Source organism: Uloborus diversus, chromosome 10 (genome assembly GCF_026930045.1).
Source record: "Uloborus diversus isolate 005 chromosome 10, Udiv.v.3.1, whole genome shotgun sequence".
NCBI classification, from domain to species: domain Eukaryota; kingdom Metazoa; phylum Arthropoda; class Arachnida; order Araneae; family Uloboridae; genus Uloborus; species Uloborus diversus.
Window position 1 is genome coordinate 39308155 of NC_072740.1, and position 23588 is coordinate 39331742.

General features: G+C 32.5%; 1 protein-coding gene across 1 annotated transcript in view; it reads right to left on the reverse strand.

Annotated features, from left to right (window-relative positions):
* Positions 1-16248: 16248 nt before the first annotated feature.
* The window catches only part of LOC129231723 (uncharacterized), a 68646-nt gene continuing 61306 nt past the window's right edge, over positions 16249-23588 (reverse strand). The window contains 1 exon segment of the mRNA XM_054866085.1: positions 16249-18072. Within this exon segment, the coding sequence (XP_054722060.1) occupies positions 18037-18072 (36 nt within the window). The 3' untranslated portion in view covers positions 16249-18036.

Genomic DNA, 23588 nt, shown 5'->3' on the forward strand with positions numbered 1-23588 from the left:
CGGAGAATGTTTCGATTCGGTGATAGTTCCAGTCATATTAATTGGATATTCAAAATTTCATTCTTTTGGGCTGTTAGTGTTTGGGGTATTAGTTTTTTAAAAAGCAAAAACTGCACCACGTTAATAACCACTCAGACACTTTCTATAACAAACTAAAATTATTCCGCTTCAGAAAGGTTTTTTGTGACCTTAAATATGATGGGCAACATGATTATGGTGGGCAAAATGTATTCATAACAATTTGAGGTATTGAAATTCAAAAAAAAGAAACTGAGCCTCTTTCCTATTTTTCCTGAAATTGTGACCCTCTCTATGTCTGCATTAACTACTTGCTACTGTGCAAATTTCATTATGAGGATGCAATGCTATTTCTACCTTCTACAAAAAGTATTGTATTTATAACTTTTAATTATTTACTTATTTATTTTTCACTTTCAGGAATTTATTAAGTGTACACTATAGTTGCTTTCAATTTGAAAACTAAAGATACATTGTTCCAAAATGAAAATATTTTTCTGGTTAGAACTACACGGTTTAATCAACAACTGATAATTAATATCAACTCACAAGCTATTCATTTAAGAGGATGTTTCTTAACTTGTCTGGTTTCTCATTATATGATAGTTTATTTTCATTTTTTACATAAGAAATAAATTATTGCTTCAATTTCAGATCGCCGTTGCACACACACACTTTTTTTTTTTTTTCTGAATTTAAATCAAGTAGAAACAGCTCGACTAAAAAATACAAATTCGTTTGCTAAATTATTTAAATATTTTAGCTAAAGTTAAGGTAGACCATTTTTCTTGCAGATATAATAAAAAGTAGTTAAAAAGAGGACAGTTTTTCCAGCTAACTCAAGTTACGTGACTTTTTCTTTCCTTCCTTGAACTTTAATTTATGATAGATATACTGAAACTACGCAACTTCTTACTTCGTACTAAATATATTTAAAAAAAACTATGTGACAATAAATTTATCGCTAAGTTTAGTAAAGATGAATGAAAAACAATCTTTCAACAATAACGATATATATATATATATATATGAGTCAAGAATGTGTAACTTCTGAACGAAAATATTTTTCAATTTCAAAACCTCTTGTTTTCCTTTTTTTCATTCCACATTAAAGTGTTACCTACTATAAGTAACCATAAACAATGGCCCAGCTAAATTCCAATTATTTTACTCATTTAAAAAAAAAATGTTCAGGGAAATTAAAAAAAAAATAACTTTTAGTGTTTGATAACAGAGGCCAATTTAATATCAAAAAGTAATTTTGTTAGTTGTGCAATCAATGAACTATTTTAATGATTAGTGTGAATCTTAATCTATATAAAACAAAATCTTCTTGTTTTTCAACAAAAATATCACAACTTTTTTTATGGCTGAAAATAAACAAGAGAGCTCTCTTGTATCATGGTAAATAAAATGCGATGTCATTACTGCTATCTGTTGATAAGAAATGGCATTTTGTGTTTGGGTAATGGAGGTGAGAATTTATTGTGTGGCGTAATTCCTTATCCTACTAAAACGAACTAAAACATAATATTAAAAAAGTAAATATACTTAAACAAGTAGTATTTGAGACAGTTGTGAAAGAAATAATAAATAAACTAATATATACTTTTAATTAAACAAGTTATTAAGCAACATAAGCAGTCACACCAGGTGTGTGACATGCCTCGGAGGTGAGAATTCACATGCTGCGAACCAAAAATATATTAAAATAAAAATTATTATTAAAAAATTGTTGACAGGTTTAAATCGATATATTTTTTATGAAATTAAAAAACATTGTAAAATGAATTGTTCCTTAAAGTTTTTACTGTAAAAGGCGTGTGACAGAAAAGTTACACTTTTTGAAAAATGACTCATAATGGGTGAGAAAATAATACCCTACAAAATAGGAAAAAAGTTTTATTAATAAGGAGTTGGATCACCCTTTGACTTAATTACAGATGCAATGCATGGTCATGAACAAATTTAATTGAATATGAAACCATTCTTCCTGCAGAGCAGTCTCTAATTGCAGCGTAGACTCGACGTCATATAAACTGATACACGGAGAGCAATTGCTCTCCCAGAGATACTGAGCTCACATCGCAGCATTATTTACCCCACTCCGGCACTTCCCCCACCATGTCTAGATGTTAATCGCATATGCTAACGTAACTGATCTTCGAAGATCCCCTAATTGGTCTTTCACTGCGCTCAGCCTTTTCGCAAGGTTGAAATCCTCTTTTATCAACTTCGTGTATACGCACTGAGAGTTACGTCAGTGAGCATTTTTGTATCGAAAAATCTTCGCAATTTAAAGCCTCGGCGAAATTGGTCAACCGCACCCTTGATACATGACCTTTCCCTTTTACAAATGGAAACCACAGTTGCTTTTAATGAAATATCATCACTCAGTATACACATAGCTCACCCACTGGTAACTTCTATGCGCTATATACCTCCTGTTTCAAAACCCCCCGAGCAAAGAAGTATATTGCGTCTGGCCTGCCGATCTAGGTGGCTAAGAAATCGAATCCATGCCACCAATCCATCACGGATTCAAGGTTATCTGACAGAGAGTACATATTTTGAGTTTCTGGAAAATCATTTGCTAGGATACGATGGTGCCCCTACACATTTATCTAGCACCGTTCGAGACTTTTCAACTAAGCAGTATCCGCAGTGATTTGGTAGCACGGGTCTAATTCCTAGGGCCGTTAGGTAGATAGCAGACCTAGACCTGGCACCAATTTTTGTTGGGGTTTTGTTTTAAACAGAGGTTTTGAACAAAAGGTTTAGAGCAAAGAATTTACCAGTTTAAAACACTTGCGTAAGCGACTCGATAGAGTAAATCAGTCAGCTGAAGGAGGATATTTCATAAAGTACGACTGTAGCTTCTATTCTTAAACGGGCAAGGTAATTTATTAGTGGGGGGGGGGGGGTTAAAAATTTCAGCAGAGACTATATTTTGTAGATTTTTTGAAATATAAAAATATACATTCAAGTGAGGTGCGTTAATTCTTTAAATTTTCTCTACTTTTTCGCGAAAGGTACGGGAAAGTCATACTCTTTCATTGTCGCTGTGTTTTTTAACTTAGTACAAAACTAGGATTCATAATTCGATGGAAAGTTTGTGTTTTTTCGTTCGACTAAATATGTACGTAAAACAAAAAATTGAAAACAGAAATGACTGTGACCGCTTCGCTAGTCTCCTTTTATGATAAAACCCATTTGAATGATGCTTCAAACAAAATGCTTAGTTTCGGTTGAGTTTGAACGTCAGTATAATTTCTGGTAGTATCGTTCGAAAGGTAATGAGGTGGGACAGTTTTTGGTAAATTTGACCGATTGTAGCTCAAAAGGGGGAAATTCGGATATGCCAATTGCATTTTTTTTTCTTTGCAACAATTCAACATTGAGTTTAGTTAATGCTTAGTGTGAGCTAGTTAGTGTGAGCTTGTTGCTCACTGTAAAATTTGGCTATCTTGATCAGAAGAGTCATTTTAAAGGATTTAGTCTGCTCTTTACAAATGCGGGTTAAATTTGTGTGTAGGTTTTCCAATAATCTTTGAAATTCGCCCCTTTTTTTCCGAAATTTGCTTTTTGATTCATTTATCTCTTCTCATGACTCAAAAACGGTTTGAGATTGGATTAGGTCTTGAGTGGTTTTACGCTCCTCTTGGGCCCGTCCATCATTCCTTATCGTTTGGTAGATGGAGTTAAAGTCCCCTTGCACACATAAATGGGTCATTCTTCAAAAAGTGTAACTTATCTGTCACACGGCTTTTACAGTAAAAACTTTAAGGAATAATTCATTTAACAATGGTTTTTAATTTCATCAAAAATATATCTACTTAAACCTGCCAACAATTTTCTGATAATAATTTTTATTTTAGTATATTTTTGGTTCACAACATGTGAATTCTCACCTCCATGGCATGTCACACATCTGGTGTGACTGTTTATGTTGCTTAATAAAGTGTTTAATTAAAAGTATATACTTATTTAATTAATATTCCTTTCAGAAGTGTCTCAAATACTAATTGCTTCAGTATATTTAATTTTTTAATATTGTGTTTTAGTTCGTTTTAGTAGGATAAGGAGTCATGTCACACAATAAATTCTCACTTCCGTTACCTGAACACAAAATGCCATTCCCTATTAACACGTGGCAGTAATTTCATTTTCTATGATACAAGGGAGCCCCATTGTTCATTTTTAGCCATAGTTGAAGTTGTGAGATTTTTGTCGAAAAACAAGTAGATAGATTTTGCTTTAAAAACTTAGTGTGGTTATTCTGATTTCTTACCTCCGTGAACTTGAATTTCAGTAATGTAAATTAATGTAAAAAAAGAAGTGAACATGTTTTTATATGTTTAACATGTGAAGATAGTAGCAACGAAGAAAAAAAAAATTTCCCTGAAAACTGTATCTATTAGGCCTATATTGATGGAAAATTCCTCATCTCCGTGACAAACCTTATCATTGTCATTATTTCTGAGGTGAAAATAAATGATGAAGGGGAAATACATCGATAATAGGCATTCTACCAAAATTATAAATTGCCAGTATATCCTCAGATTTACTAAATACTATTTTGTAACGTACATTTGAAATAATTAATTAAGCCGTACTATAATTAAGAGAGGTTAATATTATATTTCCACTAATCATTAAAATAGCTGATTGTTTGCACAATTAACAAAATCACTACTTTGATATTAAATTGATCTCGATTTTTAAATATTAAAAGTTTTTTATTTTTTTTAATTTCCGTGAACAAGGCATTTTATTTATTTATTTATTTATTTTATTTATGAGTAAAATAATTGGAACTTAGCTAGGCCATTGTTTATGGTTGCTTCTACACTCCTGTTTGTGAAAATTGCAACGCCACGAAGGACTTACGCGAGTGAGCCGAAAATTGCAGAAAATGTAAAGTATGGCATGATATGCAAATGATTAGAATTGCAGACAGATAGCGCATGCGTACGCTGAGCAGCGCCCTCTGAACAGCGGATCGAACCGAATATAAATAGACGGCTGTAGTGAGGCGTGTATGATTATCGGTGGTTATATGCGTAGGCAGTAATCGTTAACTGAATCTTTACTATGCCTCTTCGACGAAAGAAAGCGAAATTTGAGCAAATTTCGGAGTTTGAACGGGGCAGAATCGTCGGCCTTCGTGAAGCTGGATTGTCTTATCGTACAGTAGCCGCTCGTGTGCAGCGTAACAGCAGCACAATCATGCGTGTTTGGAAGCAGTGAACGGACGAAGGTCGGACAACTCGGAAATCCTGGAGTGGACTCCGAAATGTGATGTCAGCTCGCGATGACAGACGCCTGGTGCGTATGGTACTGACGGACCGCACAGCTTCTTCTAGACAATTGGCAGCACAGTGGTCAACAGCTACAGGTGTTTCATTGTGTGCTTCATCAATTCGGAGACGTCTGCTGCAGCGTGGGCTGCGCACAAGGATTCCTTTATACAAGATTCCTCTCACGCAAAACTATCGCCGCCTGCGGCTACAATGGGCCAGTGTGCATAGGAGCTGGCGTGCCGATTGGCAGCAGGTCGTCTTTTCTGACGAATCCCACTTCAATTTGTGGTACCATGATGGCCGAATTCGTGTCAGGCGCTATGCCGGTGAACGGCACATTCCGGAGTGCATTATCGAAAGCCACAGTGGACGAACACCCGGAGTTATAGTCTGGGGTGCAATAGCATAGCATGGACGATCACAATTGCTACGAATTGTGAGCAGTTTGAACAACACCCAAAACATAAACGAAGTTTTACAGCCCCAAGCTATTTCTTTCCTGCAAGGATTTCCAAGAGCTGTATTAAAGCAGGATAATGGCCGTCCATATGTCGCCAGGACTGTCAAATCCTACCTTGATTCGCAGCAGGTACAGATTCTTCCTTGGCCTGAATATTCCCCGGATATGCCACCGATTGAACATGTGTGGGATTTCGTTGGGCGGCGTCTCGCTCGTGATCCTCGTCCTGTTGCTTCGACAGACGAACCTTGGTTGCGCATACAAACAATATGGAATACTCTTCCGCAGGCAGATATTCAAACTTTGTTTCACTCCATGCCGAGTCGTGTAGCAGCTCTTCTTGCGGCGCGTAGCGGCCACACAAAATACTAATTTCTATCTCTTTTTATTGTTTGTTTGGTTTGAAAATGTAATCATTTATTTGTACCATTACCACTCAACTGTGTATTAAATTTCATTCAACTATGATGCTTCCTTCATGGTGTTGCAATTTTCACAAACAGGAGTGTATATATATATATATTCTACACCTCTTTACCGAATTTCATTCTTCCGTCTTCCCAAGAAACGTGCTACAAACACGTAAACATCCTTTTTCTAACTCACAAAAATTAATGAAAAAGTGAAATTTGTACAGAGTTTCCACGTTGTTGCATCGCAACATTACACAACTCACAACAAAGTATACTTATTTATAACTTGAACTGAATTCACGAAAAAAAAATCTAACAGACTCTGGACATTAAAAGGCAGTCGAATTGAGTTTCGTTACTTCAAACAATATATCAAAAATTAGCTCTGACTCAATTGAAAAAAAAAAAAAAAAAAATGCAGAAAAGGCACATAAAGAACTGAATAACATTTTTTCGAATTAATATATCCAACATCTGGCTCCGAGGCACACACAGTCTGTAAAACCTATATCTGTACACAGGCCTAGATCTGCGTACCCGCAGACCCCGCAGTGCAGAGGGGCCCACATCCGTAAGGGGCCCAACGGCCCAAGAAATTTAAAAGAAAAAAAAATAGCAGTAAGACTCTTAAACGATGCAAATATACACTGCTGGACTCTAGGGAGAGGCCCAAATGGCACGGCGGGGTAAAATTTATAGATCCTCGACTGTCTGTACACCAATTTTCATGTTTCTAGGCCTTGCCGTTTCTCCATGAAGTGCGCCACACGTACAAGCCCCCGCCCTCTCACACCACAAGCATCGTTATTTTTATATGTATTGATTCATAGAACTATTTAAAACGAATTTAAAGAATATTACTCGATATGTGATAACTACTAACGGATTGTACCCCCCCCCCCCCCAAGAGACACACACCTTTGCCATGAGACAAACTGATCAAAACGAGCATTTCAGAAAAATTTTGTCTTCACACATTTTACGCCACGTCAGAGAAACCAATTTCATATTTTAAGGTCAAAACCAAAATTCAAATTATCTACATTTTCCAAGGGATGTGATTTCACAGGGAAAGTCAACAGCGCAAAGATGAATAACACTAGCACGCTTTTAGACCTACCAAATCGAAACGGAATTGGCGAAAGTCTCTCAGAAGAATCTCGGCAACCCTTGTCTCGTCAGTTCTAACATCAACAGGTGGGTGGATGGATGCTTCGATTTTGAGTCATCCTCTTGCTCCCTCTTCTTTTTCAATATCATTTTTTTTTTGTTCCCGAATAACTTGAATTGACTCAATTACATACACACACACATATATATATTACGGTGGTTCATAAATACATGTAAAAAAAAGTTTCTCCTAGATAACAGGACACCCTTCAATATTTTTAGACTTATGGATAGTAATATAATGAAAGAATTTTAGCTTCCTATTTCAACTGAAAGAAGGTGCTTAACCCCCCTCCCCCAAACTTCATAAGTTTGGGGAAGGGGGGGGGGGAATACATTTAACTGGAAAAACAATGCTACATATTATAATATACACTAGTAATATGCATATACATTGCAATAAAATAATTATTTACAAGGAAACAGCGGGGGAAATTAAATGTTTCTAAAATTGTGGCATTTTCTATGCTACGGCTAATGTTAAATTAAGAGTCATTGACACCCTTTTAAAATTGGAGTAAAAAGCTAAAACTTTTACAGCATAAATACTATTAGTGAGTCTAAAAAAAAATAGGGGGCGTCCTGGACTCTAGCTGGAAAAGTTTTTTTGAACCACCCTAATATATACACATAGAAAAGAGAAAGGGGAGGGAGGGGGAAACATACATAAACAGAAAATCAAAAATTTACTTAGTTTGCAGCGAACTTAAAACAAGATAAATAAAACGAGGAAGAAATTTAAAAAGAAATTGAATAATAAAATTATTCAGTTATTAATTTTCATGCGACTTTTGTTTTCAAGTTCATGTTTTTTTTTTTTTTTGTGATCCATGTAGCTAATAAGCATTCGTACTATTTTTTCGTAATTCTAATTTTATTTATTTATTTTTCCTAACTTTTCATCGGCAATAGTTTTTTTTTTTTTTTTTTTGACATTATTTCAACACTTAATACATTATGAAAGAAAGGAGTCAATCACTTTTTCCATCAGAATTCACATGATGATTTTAACGTTAGATAATTGTCAAAAGTTTTAATAAGTGGTTTTACTGTTATAAAATTCCTCTTTGAACAACCCCTTTCTGGTATATATTAGGCATTTTATGTATAGATCTATACATACAAATAAATGTGTGAATGTGTGCGTTAATACATAACTTCTTACACTTGATAGTGAGATAAAATTTATAAAAGCAGTACGAGAGTTTTTAAAAAAATTTTCATTGTTACGGTTGATTAAAAAATTTTCTCACTGAAGTTACCGATGAACAATAACAATATGTTTTATTTCATAAATTTAAACTATTTCCAAAGTGATTTTTTTCTTTTTTGCTATACTTACAAATGTTAGGATAGGATAATAATTCAAAAATTTTCAATGCTCATATTAAACAAGCTTAAAGTTTTCTCAAAAACGAGTTAAATATCTTCTAGACGGAACAAAGAAGTTTTTGGAATTTTTTTAATTTCTAAATTATTAAGTTAAATTTAAATATATATATATATATATATATATATATATATGTGATTAAGTATAGATTAATTTAAACTAAAAATTTCAATTATTAACCTTTTGCTCCAACTAAAATACTTTTGCCTTCAAAAAATTTCGCACTAAAATTAGCACTCTAAGAATCAACCTCTCAAAGTTAAGAAATTAAATGTACGGCTTCTTACTGCTTTCACAAATTTTATCATTTCGGATATTTATTTGAGTGACCAACCAGGTCCCCCCCCCCCCCGTCCCACACACACACTTACACACTTTTTTTCAACCATATACAGTTAACTCTTGATAACTTGAAGTTCCAAGAGACCGGCTAAAACGTTCAAGCTATGAGAAGTTTTTACAACTGTCTCAAGAGTTTAGGACCAAACAAGAGTTAGGACAAGAGTTTATATATATATATATATACATATATACACATATATATATATATATATATATATATATATATATATATATATATATATATATATATATATATATATATATATATATATATATATATATATATATATATATATATATATATATATATATATACATATATATATACATATATATATACATATATATATATATACATATATATATATATATATATATATATATATATATATATATATATATATATATATATATATATATATATATACATATATATATATATATATATATATATATACATATATATATACATATATATATATATACATATATATATATATATATATAACATATATATATATATATATATATATATATATATTTCTTTTTTTTTACATAGACAACATGTCCTACTTCTGATAGGGCGATGTTTTCTAATTTAATTTTTTGCACGATACCTACTATTTTTAAAGTCGAATATATCCTTGAATTTTGGTAGCAAATGTTTTGAAATTTTTTGTGTTGGTTATATTTTTCAATGTAGATTATTTCCCTAAATGTGGGTGACTTGCGAATCATATAAAAAGTTAAACTTCATACTTGATTCACTATGTTATTTTCTTGCTTAAACTTTTAATATCGTATTCGGATCATTTTTGCAATTGGAAGGACTAACGGTTGCGAAAATGAAGGTCTTGAAGGTTCAAAGTGCACACCGATTAAGATATCAGTAGACCCATGTAGTCCACTCTAAAAACTTTTTTCTCATCGAAAAACATTATGTTATCCCACTTTTGACCCATAACAACGCATTTTTGGCACCCTCAACCCTTATTCTCTTATGAATATTTTTAAAAGTCTGTCATGGCATTATTTTTACATACTGAAACTTTTTCTCTTTTTGTAAAGCATGTTGAATAGTTCGAGGACTGCATCGTTAATTGAACTCCCATCTAATATCTCGATGTTTGTTTTTTGGAGCAAAATCGTCTTATTATCATGTGTTTCGCATATGCAGAAACAGAAGACTTCCTAAACCTGTTCGTCTTTGTGGTCCTTATTTACCGGGAGTTTCGAGAAAGCTCTAAATGACCGATCTCTATCTATTCAGATTTGTTGCTACACTGGTGCATGAAATTAACTTTCAGATTTGGTCAATTATCTCCAAAACTACTGAACCGATTTCAATGAAATTCGGTGAAACAATACAAAACAAATAACACTCCAAAATTCAAAAGAGAGACGCATGATCATAAATAACACCTCGTTAGAGTCGGAGGGTATGAAACAGCGATAGAGCAAAATTGAACAAAAAAATGGGTTAATATGGGGTTTGGTCCCCTCTAACAGACATATAAGCCTCGCAGTGTGACTCCATACTTCAAACGAAGCAGTTTATGGGATCCTGAGGCAATAGTTTCTACTCGTTCAACAACACTGTATTCAGGCTATGGAGGGTTCCCGGAGCGGTGTTGCGAGTTGCCATTGCGCTCCCAAGAGAGTCCCAGACATGCTCTATAGGATTGGAGTCTAGAGATCTGCTTGGCCAACCTATCCAGTGAATATCCTCTCCTTCAGGAAATTCGTCGACCAGAAGAGCTCTATGGCGCCTTGTGTTAACATCCTTTAAAATTAACTCAGCGCTAACAGCGAACCTCAAAAAGTGAGCATAGGGCTACAAGATCACATCCCTATACCTCGCAACTGTCCCAGAGCCTCTCTTAAGACATGAAGGGGTGGGCTGCCCTTCAACAAGATGCCTGTCCAGACCGTCAAACCATCATCGCCATAATGGTCAATTTCGCGGATAATGGAGGGCTGGTAGCGGGTTCCCGATTCTATCCACAAGAACGTAGGACAAGGATAGTTGGTTAAGCAGAAATCGGAACCCGCTACCTGTCCTCCACGTCTGCTTAAACAGCTAAGTAAACAACTTAAGTAAGGTGTGGTAAAATGGTCATAGGTTAAGCTTAACATACGTCCTTCATCGAAAATCATTTAATATTCGCTTATAAGGCAGATATCAGTTAAATATTAAGTTTACTAACCATTTACTGTTTTTAAGGTACACTGAATTAAATACAACTGAGTTTAAATTTGACATAGCATATCGGTTGAATTAAAGGATGACTGTAATCTTATAATATTTGAAAAAAAAATGCAGAATGTTTTCTGCAACCAGTTTTCAATTTACTCTAGTAGAATAATTTATGCTACCCCCTTCCCCTCCCCCCCCCACAAAAAAAACATCGGTTAAATATCAGTAAAAAGTAGAAACTTAGAACTAGAAGTATTTCACATATATTGAATAAATAGAGAAAGCTTTATCCTTTTTTCCCTTTTCGTTTTTACTTGCGTAATATTTTTTCAGAACTCTAAGTGTAATATTTTCTTATTATGTAATGTAGGTAATTTAGACATTATTCAACCGCTATCTATAATGTATTCCTAAAGAAATAAAACATTTCAAATTATCACACCTTTCCTGATGATATTGATGAAATCCGGGAGCGAAATATGATAAAAATTCTTGGTGAACCAACTTGTGACCTTAGTTGACCATCAAAATTTTATTTAAATAAAGTTGATGTCTTCAAAAGAACTAGGTGGGTTGAGCATCAAAAAATTAGGTTATTTATGATGGTTTTAGATCAACCACTTTACCCCGACCTAAGTCATTAACATACATGATAAAGAAAATAACATTAAATTTAAATCATTTTTTTTCTTCCGAAAATTCTGCGCAGCGTGTTCTTTATTAATGTAACGTAAAATAACGACAAAAAATTTTGAATTCCTGTATTTATTGTTTACCTAAGTTGAAAAACCTGTATTTTATGACCACTTTACTTCCACTGGACCCTACCTGCCTTAAATTACCCCCCCCCCCCTATCGTAGACGCACGCACTTTGTAATACAATGGCTATCACAAAAAAGGATTCGATAAACATTGCAGTTTAATATGAAATGTGCTCTACACAAAAATGAAAATGTGCATGGGAATTTTCAATTTATATGTAACTATTTGCAACAAAAGTAATCAAATGAATTTTTATTCAAAAAAAAAAAGCAATATTTAAAATTTTTTAAAGTGAAACATTTTTTGTTTCCTTACTGTCTCTTGGCGACATCCGTTTCAAGTTATCCGCAGTTGAAACTTCGGGCAAAATCAAACAAATAAGAACGTGTTCCTCATCAATTACTCTAAAACCTCAATCATGAATTGAAGTTAAGGCTAAATTTTTAGACATACTTCCCCACTTATGTCCACCTTGATAAGCACTAAATAAGTTACCAAAATGCTTCAGCTGTGGGTGGTAAGTTAATCATTGATCTTCGTTAGCTGGTGGACAAAAAATTTCTAGCTTCATTTACGAACAGAAAGTTACATGAAGACGAGTAGCAAAGGTTGATGAATCACTAGGATATTTGAAATTTCTAATCAGGTATACATTTTTTTTCTTTTTATTTTTTGAAGTTGAGATAAATATGAAAATGCACCAATAACATCAGGACAGTCTTTCGATCTTTTCCACATCATCACTTTTCTTCGACTAGAAAAAAGTCGAAAAAAGAAGTCGTGTGACATCCTGTGAATGAGTGGAACCCTCTTAGAGCAACTAATTTTTGCTGACCGAATTTGAGCGCCAAGTCTTAGACTAGCATAAGTTGAAAGTGTTTTCCAGCTCCAAATTCAAGCTCCATCTTCTTTATCTCCTTTGTGTGCAGTTCATGGAAGTATGATATGCCTAAAATGACACCATCATTGTCAACATTTCTTATGCACTTGCTCCTGTGTCCTCTTTCTGCAGCATCCAAAACATATACGAAGATCCAGCAATCAGCTTCCTCATCGTGATTTGATGGCACTAGAGATGTCTTATTCGATGAAAATAACCGTCACATCATTAAGAGCAAAACAAGGTGATATAACTAGTGCAATCATGGAAAATAATTCTGTCTTCTTATCAGCATTCCGGAGGAAACTGAACCAGTTCTTAGAAAGCAAACCATTTTATCTAAAATGATATCTTTCTCCTATTCCTCTTATATATCTTGCATCTGTATCCTTAAAAGAATTCAGATACTTCACCATAACATTTTCGATCCTAGGTCGTTTTATGTGAACGATGAAAGAACCATCATTGACAGTGGAATCACAATGCATCCCCATTGCACTTATTTCAAAATTAACATTCATCATTTTCATCTTCCTCATCCCTTCTCAACTCGTTTTCATCTTCTCTCTAGTAGTCTCCATCAGTAGGAATTTTATTACTTAACTCGTTGAGCAGGATTGTTAATGACTCGACTTATTTCCCGGTCAAAGAGCTCCATTTATTGAAATCGATAGAGGGTGAGGTTGATTTTAATCAGGGTTCGCCGATATATATCATGATATATATCCGATGTTTATTTTGAAAATATGATATTTTGATATTTTCAATATGCATTTTTTCAACTATGGTAATTTCAAAATAAAAAGTGTATTAATCATAGTAATAGTTCATTTATTTTTAAAAATAACCAAAAAGTTATGTACTATATTTTTATGATATATAATACATCATTAATATAACAAAGTATAATAATATTTCTTTTCTACTTGTATTTTATATTCATAAAATTATTAGCAATGTAACAATTTCAATTCATATTAAAAGTGCCTAATTAAATATCAAACATTGCTCAGAAAAAAAGAAAATGTCTTATGACTGTGCACCCACTAATGCATATTATTTATTTCTGAACCATATAAATCTAAAAGTAGCTAACAGAAGAAAAATGAGTAAAGCAGCTAATTTTAAATTAACTCCACTAAAATTGATAGAAATGTAAAATGAAATAATAGATATAAATAATGAAAAAAACATTAATTTTAAGTCTACATATTGTTATTATAATGTAAGAAAATAAAGAATGATTTGAGGATGCATTCATTATTTTGAAAACTTTAGATTGTGCTAATTGAAAATATCGGATATATATCAAAATATCCGATATATATCAAAATATCGGATACTTTCCAAACTATCATAATATTTTCGAACCCTATGATTTTCATACGAGAAATTCATCTAGGTTTAAATTTACGTTATTACAAATAATGAAAAACTTTGAAAACAAATCTGCATCCGAGTTTAATCTTTTCAGTAAAAGAGCAGACTTACTGATTTTTCTGGAAGAATGGAAGATTAAAAAGTTATTTTTTTTTCTACCGTGAATATAAAGTGACTTTTCAGTCACAATTTTTTTTTCTTCAAATTTGTTGAACTGTTTTTTCCCAACTTGTCCAATCTTCATCAGTTGCTCCCAATATTCTTCGTCTACTGCTATATTCGTCGCTAATGAGAACTTCCGATGTTTCTAGAAATGGATTTCCATGTCCAGCTATTTCTCTTCGCGGCCTGAGTCTTCAAGACCTTTCTTGAAAACATGCTTTGGACATACACAGTTTCTTTAAAGGAGCCAAGGTAACTTTTTTAAATCGTGTAATTAAATCGGTAATTTAAAAAAAAGCCAGCATCCATCTTTTTAACGCAGTTGGACCTGTGATAGACCAATAGCACCGTCGTCCCCTTTCACCACCGCACTGTATTGCTTGTATACAAGCAATGCAGTGTTTTCTGTAATTGGATTGGACCATGCTTATAAGAATGGTCCAATCCAATTACAGAAAACACGTTCATTGTCTTTTTTACAACAAACATTCCTTTTTCGAAGGCTTTGTGTACGTCTGGAAGCTTTATGGGTTAAAGGAGAATATCTTTATTAAAACTGGTAACTATCGAGCATAGTTGCTAAAGTTTATATATGTAGTTTCGTATAGCGATAAAATACGAAAAAACACAGAATCAACTCTTTCACAGTTTCAGTAAAGATATTAAAGTTGGTAGAAAGCTGTAATCTAACAAACATTAACATTAAATGCCTCAGCTTTAATAAATGATGTTCCAATATTTGAACACTGAGACGGTGCTTTCTTTCTCGCATTTTCAAGTATTAAAAACTTCATTGTCAAAAGTGTCTTCATTGTATCGATGTGAGTGTTTCTTCATAAGAAGTTTTTAGAGACATTTTATTATACACTTTAGATGTTTTTATGAAATGAGAAAAAGCTTTCTGATGATCAATCGGGTAACGGAGGATATACAACAACAATAGTGATAACAATAATAAAAAGAAGAAATTTAAAATTCAACCTTTAAATTTCTTTCAATTGGAATTATGTTGCCATGACATTAAATTCTCCCTTTTTCCTTTGAGTCCTTATCATCTTATACCCTTTGGAAATAGTTTCGATTATGCATGCTCAGTCATAAAAAACGAGGGGTATCATGGCCGGATAATTGGACAGTTCGGGCAATTAAGAGTTCGGATAACTGGAATCTTAGTTTGATATAGCCTTAATTTAATGTATCTTTAAATTCAGAAACCAGTAATTCTGTTACGGGAGGAAAAATTCACTTCAGCGAATTTACGAGTAAAAAATAACGATTTTTTTTTTTTAAATCACGTTTTGTGAAGTTATTTTTTTAAATTAGACGTTTAATGGAGCTTCAAACGGTGAAAAATGTAATAAACGCCTACTGAATGATACAACCAATGATCTAAAAAATTGTAATTAAAAAAATTACGAAAGAAACGCCATTTTTGGTTTTGGACCAAAAATGGCCGCTAGGTGGGTTTTGGGAGGGATTTTGTAATGTACCCTTCCTAAAACTTTTGTTTATGCAATACTACAAATGTGCCAAGTTTCATAATTTTATCACAAAATGCAGTTTCTTCCCCAGTAGCCCCCTGACTATTTGCTGTAGAATGGCTTTCTATTTAATGTGGGGCAAGCAAAGCAGTCACCCACGTAAAATGTCAAGGGAAGCGGACAAATTGCAATTCAAGTTAAACTTTGAAGCAGCAAAGAGAGTTAACACAGAGGAAAAAAAATAATTGGAAAACTAAGTGCTATATTACAAAAAGAACATAAGTCATAATACTCAGTAAAATTTTATTTCAAATAAAATGCTTTTACATAACAAAGTTACAGTTATAGGACAAAGACAAATTCTGTACAGATGCCTCATGATAATTATGTAAAAATGTGAAAATGGATAAATGGAAGAAATGGTATTTGAGAAACTGATCTCAGAGCTGCATCTAATTTCATGAAAACATTGGTCAAAATCATGTAAAGTAAAATCCAACACTGATAATGAAAACAATATATTTAGAGTAAAAATCAGCATTTCTCGAAAGGAAATCTAGTTTAGATCCAATTACAACACAAAATATATACCATTCCAACACATTTCATTAATGTTTAATATTTTTTTCCAGATGAAAATGCTTTCCAATATGCTGTCTCTATTTCTCTAACGTGTTTTTGGCATCTTACAAGTAAGGAATTAAATGGCATAAAAAAGAATTTAAAATCTATGTTTTTTTTTGTTTTTTTCAATAATCAAACATAGTGAATTAATTTCTTCATAGCCAACATATAGATTAAGTTGTTACTTAAAGTAAAATTCATCGCAAAGTTAAGGCAAAATGAATCATTAAATCAGAAAGAACATCAACATAAACCATGAAAGATACATGAAATACACCGCCAGCTCAGTCAATTCCAGCCGAGGACTGCAGTTTCGTGCTTATTAGCACTCATCAGCCCGGCATAGGAGTGACTGAGCTGGAGGTAGAAAACCTCTTAAGAAAGCCTAGAGTGTCAAACAAAATGGTAGCTAATACCAGAATTTAGCACTGACCAGACGAGTGACCGAAACAATGGTTCGGTTCAACTCGAATATTGAATGCAAGGCAAGTATATTCAGTAAGTTACCGCCCTGTAGCCAGGGTTAAGGCAGAAATACATGAAATACAATAATTTTGCTAAATAAACCATTCCCTCAAAAATACGAAGTTTTATTGATCACATTATGAATTTTACATGAATAATTACGATTCATGCTACTGGGCTTCTTTATTGGTAAAAAAAAAAAATAAATAAATAAACAACAAGAAATTGCTTGACTTATTAAAAACAGATTATACTAAAAACTATTTATGAGTTTTTAATCTATAGTTGTTCTAGCCCATAGTGTAAAAGAAAAACCACATTTTAAATATGTTTTTAGTTTTTGTTTTTTTACATTTTGTAATGAAAATTGACTTTTGGTAAATAAAAACAAATACTTCAATGAAGTAACAACTCAGATGTATATTTCAAACAAAAACAAAATGACTTACTAATTCTGGTTTTCATCTTCAGCTTTTTACAAGATCGTTTCATAAGTGTGAAAGCTATTTATATTTGTTTTATTTTTTTCTTAGGCACAAAGAAAGCAACATGACACAGCCTACATATTAAGTAAAATAAAAACTATTAAAGTTAAAGAGTTAAAACACTTTCAAAGATTTACAAGGGAAAAATGATTTTCATGACAATATGAAAACATTTCACAGCGACAATAAACATGCATCTTGATAATGCATTTTGATTTCATTGTTTTTTGAATAAAATACATAAAATGTATAAAAATAGAATATAAATTACCATAACATGATACATGTTTTTAATAAAATGGCAAATTCAGAGAAATTTCACATACACTTTACATTATATTACTATAGAACTGGTATAAGCACTGTTTAAAACAATGAATCATGCTTCGTTTTAAACAATGAAAGAATTTTTGCATCACAGCAAACATTTATCACTATTTTATTCACAAATGCTTTTTCGTGAAAACATTCAGTAGCTTTGAATGAAATTATGTTTTATAAAATCAGGAAACAGTTTTGGACTTGAAACTTGCATTTGTCTGTTAAAAGAAAATGAAAGAGTTTAGTAAGAAAAAAATATTTTTGAAAAGTACAAAATCACAAAGAAATAGATAAGAAAAACAAAAGGTATTAAGAAAAGTCAAAGAACTGGTTAATTGCATCAATGAAACCATCAAGGACAATCACAAAAGAATACAACACTAAAAGTAAGATCCAAAATAAAAATAACACTTTTTTAATTTTTTTACTTGGGAAAGAATTAGTGGTGAATTCCAGCGGTAATGGAAGGACAGTTTGAACAAAAAAAATCGATGTATTTCTGTCTGTGAGCATATCAAAATATATATTTTTTCCAAAACTGATGCATAGACTTTTATATACACATCATAGTAAGTTGCTAAAAAAGCCAAAGCCAGGAATTTTTTCCCAGTAACTTTTTTTTTAATCAAATTTAAAAAGCGGTAACGGAAGGACATTTTTGTGACATGATTTTCAAGCAATCATGTTCTCCCCAAAAGTTCAACCAAACTACAAAAGGGAAAATTCTATAAAAATTAGAGCACATACGGGAGTGTTCACTCATTACAATTTCACCTCTAGTTTTAAAAAATACTTTAAGCATATAAATTATGTATTTGTTAAGGGTAACGGAAGGACAAGAAGGCAAAAACAATTTAACTTGGTAAATTTCAACTTACAAACATTTATTCAGCTAATACAGCAGTCTGAAACAATGACAACAAATACCTGAGCAATCTGTTACAATTCTGAAAAAATTCTTGAAATACTTTAAAATACTTTACTTCTGATAAATATTATCAGAATCCATAGAACATTCCCACATTATTCTCAAACAAGATATTTTTACTCCTTCATCTTCTATATGAAGTAAATGTCCAGCATTGCCCTTTGTTAATTTCTTTCCCTTTCATTCAACTAATAAAACTTGTCCAAATGTTATGAATCCTTTCATATTCTCATTATTTGGTGCTTTTGATTCAGCTGTATCTTCTTTTTAATATTATTTTTAACTGTCAGTCTGTTGACTGTCAATCTGAAGTGAAATTTCCTTCAATTTGTTGAAATACTGACTTTATTCAATAATATAACTTGTTACAGGGTTCAAATTGAGCATATTTTGTGCGTCAGGATGAAAATGGATATTACTCCATCTTTTTGAAAATTGATCTTTTAATTCACTGATTTCTTTGCAGTATGTTTAACGGTTGAACTAATGCTCTCAACAGTCCTTTCCTGCGACTTGTGTTAACAAATCTGAAAGCAGTTTCAATATTGTATTGTTCGAATATAAATATTAAGTTTGTAAGCAATTGTTTCTGTTTAAATTGGCTTTTTATATCCCAAACATGTCATACCAAAATGATTTTTACATGCTTAGGAGGATCTTTTAAGTGCAGTTTTCATGATTTTTATCACATATAATAGAATGAATAAAATCACAAAACATTTTTAAAAAAATTAAATAAAAGTTTATTTTTTAAATGAAAGCACACATAATTTTTGTACAAATATTACTTATATATGTTTTAAATGTGACTACTCATTTTAAACAATAGTTTGTTTTCCACTAGCATTTTAAAATTTTGCGCTGTATCAGCTTATAAATGTCCTTCTGTTACCGTATTTTTTTTTGTCCTTCCGTTACCATTAAGAACCATGTAAATTAAATCTATATTAAAATTCTAACTGAGCCTCCTTGATAAGGAACATAATTCTGCTTTGCATAAAAAAACATTAGTTTCTATACCCAATAGGTTCTTGGTGAACTAACTGAGATGAAGTATTTTGGTAACGGAAAGGCATCAAACTGTCACCTTAGTAATGGACCTATTTCACGGTTGAAAAAAAAAAGAAATTTTAAAAATACTTACCGAAAAGTTTAACTAGACATTTAAAAGGTAAAATTTAACCTAAATATTATATGCTGATAATAATATCAAAATTACAGTATATAACAAAAAAGATATTTTTTGCTCTGTAAAAACACAAAGAGAAAACTTGATTTTTCACTTGATTTTCTGAAAGTCATCAAACTATTGGGAAAAAACAGGTTAAGATTCAAGAAATTAATTTATTTCTGAAGAGAATGGTATATGGCAAGTGAGAGAAAATTAATTTTTAAAATTTAAGTGTCATCTCCCCTTTTTCCTGGAATTCACCTAGTACATCCAAGACTTTTGATTTCCCGTGGAACCCTGAAAAATGTATCATAAAAGAAGTCTGGAAGGAAAATGCTATTTTAAAGTGGTAAAAGATTAAAATACCTCAAAATCCCGAAAGTGCTCCCCACTGCCCTATTTTCTAAACCAAACTGATTAATGGGGGGAGGGTATAATTGAGAATTTTTTTTTTTTTTTTTTGTAAAATTAGCCAAAAAATTGTTTTTAGTATTAATTTAAGAGTACAGAAAATAAATAATTATGAGCAATAGTTCAAATTATACATGAATTCAAATTTAAATAATAAAAACCTGTTATAGTTTCACACTTGTTATACCTGCACAGCAAAAAATAAATTCTTTAACTCTGAGCTTTGCAACTTTTTTTTTTTTTTTTTTTTTGTACTTAACTACTCGACTTATACTTGAGGTTGAGCTGAGGATGTTTTCGATTATAAACTTCTAATGGCGAAAAATAGTTCTGTATTTGTATCCAAAATAAGGGAAAAGTAATTATAAAAACAAATAATTTCCTTTAGATTGCGCATGAACTTCAAAGTTTGAAAAAATGGCAAAAAGAAGTCATTTTCTCAAACTTATTTATGAAAATACAAATATTCAGAATATTTGTTCAAATACCATTCAAATTCTTACTTTAAACCCTCTTTTCACATCTCTTGTAAAATTATTAACATTCCTCCGCAGTATTTAGTTTGTGCATAAGTCAAAGTTCAGTAAAATTAACCAAACATACTTTTTTAGTTTTTTTTACTTCCTTTTACAAAAAAGGAAGTATTGTATTCGCGAAAAAATTTTCACTCAAAAATCGCCCTTAATTTCCATTTTGCTCACCCCCAAATGAATGTTGAGTTTTTTTTTCGATTCGACCACATGCGGAAAAGTGCCTAAGAATGTATAGACACGCGAAATATCCATTTTGACCATCACCGAGGTAATTACAACGACTTTTCTCGTGACGTCTGTTTGTATGTGCGTATGTATCTCGCATAACTCAAAAATGGTATGTCCTAGAAAGTTGAAATTTGGTACATAGACTCGTAGTGGGGTCTAGTTGTGCACCTCCTATTTTGGTTGCATTCGGGTGTTTCTAAAGGGGTCTTTTGCACCTTTTTGGGGGGAAATCATTGTTAATTTCGATGCAAACTCAAGTGGTGTTATAATTTGGCGGTCACTTGGCGATATATCGCCAGTCTTTTGGTTGCCAAGTTTTGTCGCCAACTTGGCGAAAAATTTGGCGATTTTTTTTTTTTTTTTTAAATCTGCTTTCAATGTGGCCATTGCTAGTGATATTTAAAGAGTTAGAGAGAGAATCCCATTAAAATTGCAATAATAGGGAAATAGCATTAAATTGGTGTAAAAGGAAGTCATGTGATGCACACATCAGCTCGTTTTTTTTTCCTTTTGGCACATTGCAGGAGTTCCTTTTTTTCTAGTCCAATGAAAATTGTTTTGACAAGAAATGCGCACTACAACGCTTTTTGTTGGAAGTACTATTATATTTTATTACATTAACAAACCCAGAACCACAAGAAGATGGTCGCAGTTTCCGCACAGAAATTCCTATTCATCTAACTAAGAAGGATATAATGGCGGATACAAAGAGGGGGGAATCACGGTGGTCATGACCCCCCGCCCCCAAACCGCGAATGCATTTGAATGTTGCTTGAAAAAATTTTAAAAAACTTTATCGAAACCATATGAAAAATATTTGTTTTTTTTAATTAAATATTTTTTGGGCATTACACGAAGGGGTGGATACAAGGAGGGGGGGGGGGCATGTGGATCGCGACCTCTCCCCCCCCCCCGGAATATGCGAAATTTCTTTGTAATCGTTATAAGGTTCAATGCATTTGAGTAGTGAAAATCACTGCTTGAAGGAAAAAAAAACTGAACGGAACTATAAGAAAAAGGAAATAATTTTTGAATTCCTTTCTTTTTGTGGCATAACATGTCATTTGCTATTGATATATAGCTTTGCTTGAGACAGCCTTTCTACGGAGCAGTTTTCAGGCAGCAGTAAACTGAAGTAACAAAGAAGTGTCTGCCGCTCGATCGCTTTTTATGCAACAAATTTAATGGACGATAGGAATATTTCCAGAGCCGTAAGGCATCGCTTCAATCGATAAAACATTTGATTGTGAAATTATTTTTATGTAAAGTCTCTGTAAAGTATTATTCTTTTCTGTTGTGATTTTTAGACAGTTTCGTTTTTGTTCGTGCTGAGTTTATTTGTAAATGTGCTGTGAATAGTTAATTAGTTTAAATCAGTATTTTAGACTTTGTGTCGGGCAAAAAATTTAAAATTTTAGTTTCGTGTTAGCACGAGACCTTGTTATACGAGGGTTTGTGTAAATTAGCCCCTTGTATTAGACGGAAACTGTGCTGAAAAAGCTGCGTTTTGTTAGAAAAGGACTACCTAAACAAAAACAATGAAGTTTTTGGGTGACAAAACATTGTTTTCTTTTTTTGCAAAGTTAAAAAACACTGATGAACCCAAATCCGATGGAAACATATCCCGAGTTCCTGTATCAGACTCTGAGATTACCGTACGTACGGTAACTGCTTTAGCCTCTGCCCAAAAATTCCGATCGTTCGCTATTATTTCTCGCGCTAACGCTGCATAATGTGCATATGGTAAGTATTGAGCCACGCTTTTCTTCCTGTCTCTGTTAGCCAATGGAAAATTACAATCTTTAGCCTGAAACGCTCAGAAGACGAGGCTAGCATCAGTTGTTTTGTTTTTCCTTCCTTACGGTGTGTTCCCAGTCACAGAAACATGGAAAAGATGTTCTTTTTGTTACTTATACCACTTGGGTACCCGAACCAGAAAAAAAGGGGTACAAGAGAAGAACCTTTTGACTTGAGAACCACAATGATAATAAAAAAGAGCATATTTGTTGGAGTTTTTACAGTGTTTTTGGAGTATTAAGTAACACGTTCCTAAAAAATAAAAAGGAACTAGCAAACTTTTATAATTTTCAAAAGCCAAGGAAAACAAAGCAAGGAAAGGTTCTAATTAAATTCATTTCTAATATTTCTTCATTAATCAATCAATATATAATGAAGAAATTGCAAAATATTCCTAATAATAGCAAAATATCATTCTTTGAAACCTACATGGTATTTTGAATATATTTTGTAAGCTATCAAAATATCTTTAACACAAAAATATTTTTAAGAATTTGGCTAAAAATACTTTTGCGCTAGATCTCAAATAAAAAACAGGTACTTCTGTCCCTATGGGCATATCCACAAGGGAGCTAGGGAGGGCATTTGTTAATGAGTTTTAAAAGTGCATACATCTTCTTTGGAGTCCATTAAAAAGGAAAAGTTACTGGTGTTGAGTTCATACTG